This window comes from Protomyctophum bolini, assembly GCF_963924005.1.
Source record: "Protomyctophum bolini genome assembly, chromosome: 5".
NCBI classification, from domain to species: Eukaryota; Metazoa; Chordata; class Actinopteri; order Myctophiformes; family Myctophidae; genus Protomyctophum; species Protomyctophum bolini.
In genome coordinates, this window is record NC_137866.1 from 26499166 (window position 1) to 26510237 (window position 11072).

At 42.6% G+C, this 11072-nt stretch overlaps 1 protein-coding gene across 2 annotated transcripts; it reads left to right on the plus strand.

Moving 5' to 3' along the window:
• Window positions 1–45: 45 nt before the first annotated feature.
• On the plus strand, window positions 46–10821 carry LOC308314895 (actin-related protein 8-like). Of its 2 annotated transcripts, none has more exons than XM_080762678.1 (13): window positions 46–307; window positions 3150–3320; window positions 3646–3756; window positions 4057–4161; window positions 4758–4931; window positions 5406–5499; window positions 5628–5760; window positions 6816–6969; window positions 7091–7186; window positions 7339–7479; window positions 8073–8403; window positions 8862–9025; window positions 9536–10821. In XM_080762678.1, the coding sequence occupies exons 1-13, from the start codon at window positions 173–175 to the stop codon at window positions 9677–9679; spliced, it is 1953 nt and encodes a 650-aa protein (XP_080618804.1). In that variant the 5' UTR covers window positions 46–172; the 3' UTR covers window positions 9680–10821. The 2 variants fall into 2 exon arrangements, with proteins under 2 accessions (XP_080618804.1, XP_080618805.1); XM_080762679.1 differs by lacking the exon at window positions 46–307 and adding an exon at window positions 2079–2495.
• The last annotated feature ends 251 nt before the right edge of the window (window positions 10822–11072 follow it).

Here is an 11072-nt window from a genome sequence, read left to right on the forward strand (position 1 = left end):
TGCTTGGTATCACGTGACCAAATACGGAAGTGTGATGTTCTTCACAGTGGTTGCAGAAAAGCTCCATGAAGCAAATCTTCTTATGATTTTCTTTTTTTCCTGATGAAATTTTAAGTTCTCAACTCACCGATTTGAAACATATTGGTTTTGTTAAAACAACGAAACGGTCAAAATGACCCAAGCTGAGAGAGAACAAGAAAACGGGAAGGAGAAGGACAAGGAGCGAGAGAAAGAGAAAGACAAGGAGCAGCAGCGTGGGGTCAAACGACCCATCGCCCCCCCGGCGATCCCAGAACCTCTTCAAGAAGTAAGATGAAACCTGTGATAGAATCTAACTTTTTGATTGATTGAAATCTTTATTAACAGTTTGCAGAATTACAGTACATTTCAAGCACAAACTCAATACAAAGACTGTTAACTGTGAGTGGACGACCCAATTAAGCCTTACACTTGTTTACAACAGGGTCCACATTGTTCAATTCATCAAAAAACTCACTAGTACACTACCCAGCTAGCAAGTCATGGCGCCGGGCGGAGGACACGATTATTTACAGAAAAAATAAGGGGTTTTATTGCAAATATGTTTATGGTCAGTAGGACCGAATTGCAATAATTAAAATATATTGCACAAGATCAAAAAGAGCACTGAACTGTGAAACAACTGCATCACCTAGAACAGATGACCTATTCGTTAACGTTAAGACTGCAAAAAGAGCTGGGTGAAAGAAGATGGGAGAAATGGACAGAGTACTTAGCTGGGGGGTGGATGTGGAGTGAATATGGGTGGTGTCTTTCCGGTTGTCATTGAATGTAAGAAACCCAAAAATCTATAATATGTATTGCTGCTGTTGTACTCAGCCTTTTATTTAATTTACTGTTGATGTTTCTGTCCTATTGTATGACTATGTCTTTTTTGTCTGTCTTGCATATTCAAAAATCCTAAAATAAAGAGTTAAAAAAAAAAAAAAAAGAGCACTGAACAATGAAGGGGGGTGAGCCATTCATTATCCATGCTAGCCCCTCTCGGGACCCCCTGGGTCAGCCCAATCCGAACCGACCTGGGCTGACCCATTCTGGGTCTCAAAAATGTCAGAAACTTCAGTACCATTGGGTTCTGACTTGTAGGGCTATATCCATGCATACTTGTCATTTGACCAACAACAACAAAACTGGTTCTAAATGTTCTCCTTTGACAAACAACATTGATTTTAAATGTTCTAATATGAGAAATAAGGTAAACTAAACATGAAATAAACATGGGGCGAGATATCCACGCTGTGGGGGCAAGATATCCGGGCTCCCCCCAAGCCGTGTATATCTACCGTAAATCCTCTTTTAGGAACCCGGGCTATTATTTGTCTCAACCGATCCCGATACCGGGATTTTATTGGAAGGAGGCAGCTATAAGAAGGAGGCCTTTTATTTCTAATTTTCAAACTGATCATAATTAACAAATCACATTTTGGGTCAGAGAACACAGTAAAATGTATTGGGCTCATAGCCTATTGAAACCAAGTCCTCGTGAAATATTGAACAGTGCAGTTGCAGGTGCTCAATGGTCATTTTAACTGTTTTTCCATTATTGGCATATTGCCTATGGTAAATACCATAATAACATCAACACATCAATTTAACTTGAATAACCAATGGTATATAACTTCAACTGAGATAGACTACCACAGTACTGTGGTAAAGGCCTACAGTTAGGCTACTGACAAGTTCAGATGCAAATAATAACATAAAAATAAAATGTATGATAGGCTATTTCATATACGGGTCGGTAATATCAAATCAGAACAGTGCAACACTGCAGTGCTTCATTCAACGGGAGGGAGAGAGAGAGAGAGAGAGAGAGAGAGACGTCAGACGTGTTAGAGAGAGCGTCTCTCTCTAATGCACGCGCGAGAGAGTGAGTGAGAGAGAGAGAGAGAGAGAAGTGTTAGAGAGAACGTCTGAGAGAGAGAGAAAGAAAGACGTGTTAGAGAGAGCGTCTCTCTCTAACGCGCGCGCGAGAGAGAGAGAGACGTAGAGAACGTCTGAGAGAGAGAGAGACTTGTTGCTAACGGGGTCCCGTTAGCAACGTAGTAGCACCGGTATGCTGTTAGCTTGTTAGCTTGTTGCTAACGGGGTCCCGTTAGCAACAAGCAAACAGCATACCGGTGGTACTACGTTCGTTCCATAAAATGAGAGATCCAACGTTCGTTGCATGAAGGGCAGAACTGTGGGGGCTCTCTCCCGAAGTTATTAACTTTGTTGTATTGTGTGCGAGCTGAGCACCGCGGCCACGGCATCTGGACAGTGGACGCTGACAGGCACAGCCAGCCAGAGCAGCGAAAGTAACAGATACGGCAGCCGCACTTGGAAAAAAAAACAACACAAAAAACCCCGGCTCATAAAAGAAGACCGGAATTTATTTACTTAATTCAACGCCATCCCCGGTGGTTAATAGGGGCCCGGTAATTAATAGAAAGGAGGAGTTTATTGGAGGATTTACGGTATGTATAATACAAGCCGTGTATATCCACGGCTTCCCAAGCCTTGGGGCGAGCCGTAGAGAGAGAGAGAGAGAGAGAGAGAGATTTTTACCTGTACTTTTAAAGAGAGAGAGAGAGAGAGACTTTTTGGTTTGCATATAAATTATATTATACATACTGTACATAGTGTAGCGGCCGGGCTATGGCTTCAGCCAATAGGATAGGAGTGACTTTATTTTGTAATTAAGTAGGGCTCAAGATACAGTGCATCTGTCTACAAATATAAGCACATTTAGTTGTATAAATATATACAACTATGGTTGTAACCATACTGGTTGTAACTGCCTGGCAAACTCAAGGTATCATAAGTTTAAGTTAGCTGGCTCTGGTCCATAGCATAAGAGGCTTGAGCGTCATTGTACTGTCACCTTCATCTCATATATATATATAGTCGATTTAATATGAAATCACTGAGGGATTATTACATTCACCTGGATAATAAAGTAAAGTAAAAACAGTATTTTGAACCGTAATCACAAAAAGCCTTTATATGAGGGAATGCCTTTTTAGTAGGCTGGCGCTGTGGTGGAATTTCCATCGTCTGCCTAATGCATGGCTCGATGTTCAGTATTGTACTCTGCAACTTATATTGTTTTGTCTATTTATTTTCTTCAGCAAATACAAAGCAACTTTGTAGTTGTCATCCACCCTGGTTCGCGGTCACTCAGGATCGGCAGAGCAACTGATACACTTCCAGTGACAATCCCTCACGTGATAGGCCTCAGACACAAGCAGAATGGACAGCCCAAACATGAAGACGCATGGCTAATAAGAGAGGGTCTGAATGTAAGTTACTAATGATCGTATTCGGACATTACATCATTTAGTCATTATTAGTCTTCCTGTCTTTAACTATAATATGGCTCCTTGTTCCACTGCACTTAATAACTAGCCTGCACAAATGTTGTCTCTTTCTACTTCCTTTACACTCATATTTCCACAATTTCAGCAAAATCTTTTGTAAATGGCGCATAAGGATATAAAATGGGAGGTTGCATATGCCTGGAGTCCTGTCATATATATTGTCTCATTAAAGGAAATAGTTTAAAGTTTCATATGCGTGGATGATTAAAAAAAAAACCTTTCCCCTGTACTGCTCTCCCGCCAACAGAAACCAGAGAGTGGTGAACAGAGACAGAATGGTCTTAAAATGGTTGATCAGGCCATCTGGTCCAAGAAGATGTCAAATGGGGTGCGAAGGACGCCAGTTTCAGCAGAACAGGTGTGTGTTGTATGGTGTGTGGGGGGGTGGTGTGTGTGTGTGAGAGAGCGAAAGACACACATCCTGTATGTTTTAGTGAGGTTTGCTAATGGAAACAATAAGGCACTTTGTTCCTCTCATCAGCACCAAACATTGTTGCTTCCTTTTTGAAAAGCATTGATTTGATGTGCTGAAATGGAAATAGCACATCTCATTTCAACGCCCAAAGGAGGCTTGTTTCTAGTTTTAGTAATCTGTATTTGTTTGCTTGTGTGTGTGTGTGTGTGTGCGCGCGGTGTGCATGCATTGGTGCACCCTCAGGCCAGGTCATACAACCGTCAGATCCGTCCAGGTGTTCTGGACAGCAGCACCAGGGTGAAGTGGACCAGCACAGCCCACCACCCTCAGCACCTGGTGGGGGAGGAGGTCAGTCAGTCTGTCTAACTCAGTACCTGGTGGGGGAGGAGGTCAGTCAGTCTGTCTAACTCAGTGGTTCCCACTTACCCCAGGGGTCCTTGAGGGAGTTCCAGGGGGTCCCCAGCTAAATGGAACCAAATGGGCCCTTATAGATCTGTAACTCTGAGAGTGTACAAATGGAACCGAATGGACCCATTTGTACACTTTTAAGAGTTAAATTAACATTGATTTTACAATATAAATTGGGGGTCCCAGAGATATAAATGCCATTAAATGGGGGTCCGTAGACTAATGCATTATCAAACTGGGGGTCCTTGAAATTAAATGTGTTGAGAATCACTGCTAAAGCCGTACAAATCTTCTCTTATGGAGTTCCATGGCATATCTTTGGGTCCGTGGGCTAATTAATGTCAATTTGGGGGTCCTTGACATGAAAAAGTTTGGGAACCACTGGTCTATATCCAGTGAAATGAGCTACACTTCTTCTTAATCTCCCTCTTAATTTCTCTGTCTCCATCATCTCTAATCTTTCATTCTCTCTCCCAACCATCTATCTCTCCGTCTGTCAACCTCCATCGTTACTCTGTCCTCTCTCTCTCCTGCAGGCGCTGTATGTGAACCCATCAGATTGTTATGACATGCACTGGCCCATGGTGAGGGGACAGCTCAATGTGCACACTGGTCCAGGGGGCTCTCTGACAGCTGTCCTGACCGACCTGGAGACCATCTGGACCCACGTCATCCAGAAGAACCTGGAGATCCCCCTCAAAGACCTAAAGGTAAAAACAACAACAACAACAACAACATCACAGTTACATTCAGGCATTGTCAAGCTTTATTGGCATGAGAAAACAAGTGTCAAAATACAATAAAAACAGTTAAACTGTATATACAGTTGAAGGGGGTACAGCATTTTGTAGACAGCAATGTCACATTGCATCATTAATCGTTATAACGGGGTATAAAGCATTTTTTAAACATTTCTTTTGCAGCACTTTGGGACAAATGGTATAATTTCTTTCCTCAAGACTATATAAATTGTATACAAAAATCAGATTTAAGATGTGTTTAAAGCTCTGTTTAAATCCCATGAAAGGGCCCATCTCAAAATATGAAGTACTGTGTCACACACACACACACACACACACACACACACACACACACACACACACACACACACACACACACACATATACACACGGTGTATAGTCAGTATCATATTTGGCTGTTAACCTTTTCTGATTGGTTGTCAGTATTACAGGTGCATCCTATTGGTGCCTGACATCTACAACAGACAGCACATCAAGGAGTTGGTCAACATGCTGCTTCTTAACATGGGCTTCTCTGGTAATGCACACACACACACACACACACACACACACACACACACACACACACACACACACACACGTGCAAACTATTACTACTACACGATCAGAGTGTAACCCTGTGTCCCTCCCATGCTGTGCATGCAGCCATCATTGTGCACCAGGAGTCAGTGTGCGCTACGTTTGGCAGTGGGCTGAGCAGTGCCTGTGTGGTGGATGTCGGGGACCAGAAGACCAGCCTGTGCTGCGTAGAGGACGGGGTATCCCACCGCAACTCCCGGTAGGAGCAGCCTGGAAGCCCTGACATATCATGCACAGAAAATAGGCACCAAGGTGCAAGTGCTGAATCTTTTACCACTGAGCAACTAGAGCCTACAGTACCTGCTTGCCTTGCCTTGCCATCAGGACCATAGTTTTGCGTGCATGTTTGCCAACACAGTGACGTGACCCCGCAGTGAGTTAGTAATGGATGGTTGTTGGTTGTTGATGTTTATCTTCAGATGCTGAACTTAAACATGCCAAAGTAACAAAGAGCTGTATTGGCTCCCTTCTCCGAACAATAGAATAATTTTGCTGGTTTGTGAGATTAGCTCTGCACAAGCACACAGACCATCTTAACCCATTCTGTACGGGAATCCCTTTTGGGGTTTTAAGCATTATGTTATACTTTAGGTATTGAAAAATACAAGCTCGAGCTTGTAGGTCTGCTATTTTTGAAAAATCGTGAAAATGTGGTACAATTCTATCAGAGTGAGCGTTTTAAAAAAAAAACATATGTTTATTCATTTTCTTTACAGTAAAAATAAGTATTTTCAACAATTGACATATATTTCCCCCCCCCCACATCCCCCTGGCAGCACAAATACAAACAAAATCTTATCACGAAATTATTTGACAATAATAAATATAAAACAAAAATAAATAAATAATGACAAAACGAAAAATAAAACGAAAATAAAACACATTACATAAATTCACAATGTCCGTCACAGTTCCCTACCCCCACCCCACAGCTGACTACTCAGTTAATGAGTGAGCGTTTTTAACTCATATTGGAACAACATATTTTCAGATGGGGGTCGGCGGCCAATTACATATACTTTTGGGGGTCCTTGACATGAAAATGTTTGAGAACAACTAACAGAAACATATAATAGGGTTTTTCAGGAAACTGTCCGGATTATAGAAGAGAAGACATTTGTAGAATCGTCCTCTAAATGGGTTAATATAGAGAGCCAGCCTCCTGAATACAGTCACACTGTAAAAACAATATATATAATATATTATCTACAATTTAACCTTTGTCTGTGTGTTATTTTGCCCATCTGCCTGCAGGTTATGTCTGGCATATGGTGGGTCAGATGTGACTCGCAGTTTCTTTTGGCTCCTGCAGAGGGCAGGCTTCCCCTACAGAGAATGTCAGCTGTCCAATAGACTAGACTGTCAGCTACTACAACAGCTCAAAGAGACCTTCTGTCACTTAAACCAGGTGTGTGTGTGTGTGTGTGTGTGTGTGTGTGTGTGTGTGTGTGTGTGTGTGTGTGTGTGTGAGAGAGTCAGTCAGTCAGTCAGTCACAGAATTCAGAACTTTTTCTTTTCTGTTCGAATAGGACATATCAGGACTACAAGATCATGAGTTCCGCACACGTTTCCCAGAAGCCCCAGCTCTTCTGTACCAGGTTCGACTAGGAGATGAGAAATTACAGGTAATTTATTACAAATGCCAAAGAACAATTTTAGCTTTCTTAGCACACACACACACACACACACACACACACACACACACACACACACACACACACACAGACACAGATCATCCTCTCTCTGTTTCTCTCTCGTTCACATTTCTTCATTTCAGGCACCTATGGGCCTGTTCTATCCTACAACATTTGGCATCGTGGGTCAGAAGATGACATCACTGCAGTACCGTTCCCAGGGCGACCCAGAGGACCCTCACGATGAGCACTACCTGCTGGGCACCCAGAGTAAACAGGACCAGGTAACACACACACACACACACACACACACACACACACACACACACACACACGCACACACTTACACCCTGTGTAAACAGGACCAGGTAACACACACACTTACACCCTGTGTAAACAGGACCAGGTAACACACACTCACACACACACACACTAAATCAGTGGTTTTCAACCAGCGGTCCTTGAGAGCGTTCCAGGTGGTCCCCAGCTAAATGATGGAGAGTTGGTAACCAAATGGACCCTTATAGATCTTTTACTCTTGAGAGCGTAAAATGAAACTAAAAGGACCCGTACGTTTCATTTTACGCTCTCAAGAGTTACATTATTGTTAAACATCTGAATTATTTAATTCACAAGAAGTCTACACAATTAGAGAATGTAGAAGAATTTGTTATTTTGCCTGTTATCTCTCCTAAATACAGCATTGTCTGTGGCTCAAATGCTGAATAAATAGTGGGCCCTCGTATCAAAATGGTTGAAAACCACTGCAATATATGTCCTGCTCCCATCTACTCTATCTTTACCTTCTTCCTGTCTCTCTTTCCTCCCACCTCCATTTTTCTCCCTCCCCACCCTTCTCCCTTCAAACCCTCTCCAGTCCTCCAAATCCTCTGCAGACAGAAAGCCCATCTCAAGACCAGGAGGGGGCGGTGTGGAGGGCGAGCTGAGTGGACAGGGAGGGAGTGGTGATCCCTCTGACCCCACCAGGCCTGGTGGTGGTGGAGGTGGAGGAGGCAGTGGTTTTGGTGGTGGGGGCCAGACAGAGATGGAAATGGGGCCTTCCCAGGGAGAGGGTCTTCTGGGGGCCGGAGAGGTAGAGGAGCCCCCCTCCTCCAGCCTGCTCTCCAGGAAGACGGCCATCATGAGCCAGTTTGAGAGCAAGGCCCTGGGCCTGGACAAGGCCATACTGCACAGCATCGACTGTTGCGGTGAGGAGCGGAAGAGGGCAATTTCTGTAACATAAGACACCAGCCTAAAGGTCTTTGCACAATGGGGACAACATGGCGAATAAACCATGTGAAAACTCACATCAAAACTACTCTTATAATAGATGCCTCATTCATAACCTGCCTTCATCCATGGTGAAAAATCAACCTGGTTCTGAATACAAATGGCATCACTTTGTAGTGTACATCTACCTGTGTATGAGCTAATGACGCAAACAATAGACCGAAAAGATATACACAGTATTCTGTAAAATGTATCTCAGACACTAAAACAATGCTGCTGGTGTGTAAAAACCTTAAGACTTTTCCACAAACGCACTAATCACAACATGTTGAAAAACATTCCCAAACCATTCCCCAAAAAATGATATAAAAATAGTAAAAGCATTTGACACAAGGTAACATTATTATTTAACATAATTATCTTTGTTCATTGGCAGCGTCTGATGAGACAAAGCGTAAGATGTACAGCTCCATCCTGGTGGTGGGAGGAGGCCTGATGTTCCACGGTGCCCAGGAGTTCCTACTCCATCGCATCATCAACAAGATGCCGCCCTCTTTCAGGAGGCTGGTGGACAACGTGGAAGTCATCACACGTCCCAAGGTGATCATCTGATACTGTTTTTACACCCAAGAGTTAAGCGGTCCAGGCGCTTACCACATATTGTCCTGTTCTTTTTCCACTGTGTAATATCTAATAGAACAGAAATGCATTTTTTAAAGGGTAACTTTACTTAGACCTGTCTTTGAGGGGGACATGAACTGACTGTAAATGAGAACCTCAATGCCTGTGTTGGAACAATAATCATAAACAGGATTTAAGTTAAACAAGGAGCTTATTTTACTATCCTTTCCTAATTCCAACCATAGCAATCATCTACAAAATCGAATCAAATGCTTCAGTCTAGACCGCAGATTACTATTGTATGTACTGTGCACTTTGGTGGGGATTCAATGGGGAATGTATGCCAACCAAATGTTCAATAAATCATCCAGCATGTTACTAAATTCATGCATCGGTCACTGGCACATACATTTGATGGTATGTCACTAATACATTTTAAGAGTACTAGTGATATTCTGATATACACGTGACTGTGTGCACTTTCTGCAGGACATGGACCCTCGTCTGATCTCGTGGAAAGGCGGGGCGGTGCTGGCGTGTTTGGACACCACCCAGGAGATGTGGATCCACCAGAGAGAGTGGCATCGCTTTGGTGTCCGCATGCTCAGAGAGAGGGCCGCATTCGTCTGGTGACCAGGCAGTGACCACCGAGAATGTTGTCATGAAATGAAAACATGTGCGCCGAGAGAGGGCCGTATTCATCAGGTGAACAACGTACACCGGTATTATGCTCTCCTGTGCAAGTATTTAATGGTGGTACATTTCGAGCCACCAGGCTCTTCCTCATATCTTGGGAACACGAGAACATCCACATGAAATGAACAAATAAGGCAAAGTACTACATACTGTAAAAGGTCAGTATAGTGGTAGAGAAACAGGGTTCAAGTCTCGTATTTGTCACTGTACTGCTGAGGTGACCCTGAGCAAGGCATTGCGTCCATAGCATGCCCCAAAGGGGCTCTGCTCTGTGGCTCACCCTGTGCTTGGACCTTCATGTGGAGGAGAGGGAGGCTTCCCCTTTGGCAGTCAAAAAAACAATTTAAAATGTAATGCGTTGAGCTTGTAGATCGTCTATTTTCGTCTTACAATGTATAGTATATAGAAGATAATCATTCGATTGTTTGCGATGGAGAGAGAGAGGAACCAGAGTGAAGATTTGAAAATACTGTTAAAACCGAGTTCAATTATTTTTCCAACATTATATATTTTGGGGGCCGGATAAACATGAGATGGTTGCCAACTAATTTATAAGCATGTCCTGGTGGTGGTATAAATCCATACAATGTTAAATATCTCACTGCCTCTGTCTGAAATGAAGCATAACATTTGGGGGGTCTTTTAAAGGTACATGATTTATTTCCCCTTCTTTTTTTTTTTTTTTTTTACAGTTTATCACAAGTCTGAATCTGGATTAAACGTCACCTACAGTGTAGGTTTTTGTTTTGTACATAAACTTAAATGGGTTCTTCACCCCTGTAATAGTTTGTATATACACTGGTGAACCAAAATAAATTTCATTTAGACAAACTTAATAACTAATTAAATTTGGAGAAATCTGGGATTCCTTTCTCATTGTGTTGTTAAAATCCAATCTAACCACTAATCCTCAACTTTGCTTGACTTGTTTACCAAAACCTTTTCCTAACTTTGGGCATTCTTATGCTTGCTTGCCATAATCTCCAGATCTGATGATCAAATGTTTAACGCATGTTTGCACTTGTAGGCAGGACTCACTAATTGTCAGTATTTTTTGAGTAACTACCCCAGGGATATGTGATACTACCCATAATAGAGTGCCGAAGTCCATGTTATTCTATGGAGAATAACATGGGGTCATCTTAAAATCGTCTCGTATAAGAATTGTGGTCCAAAAATAAACAAACTGTCTCTGTGAAATTGTCAGGGAGATGGCTCTGTATCGTTTACGACAGTACGTCAGTCAGTCATATTTCATGTAGTACTCTAAAAAGATGGCTGTGTTGAAACCATTGTTAAGTTTTCACTGTCAGTGGATCAACACCAGCAG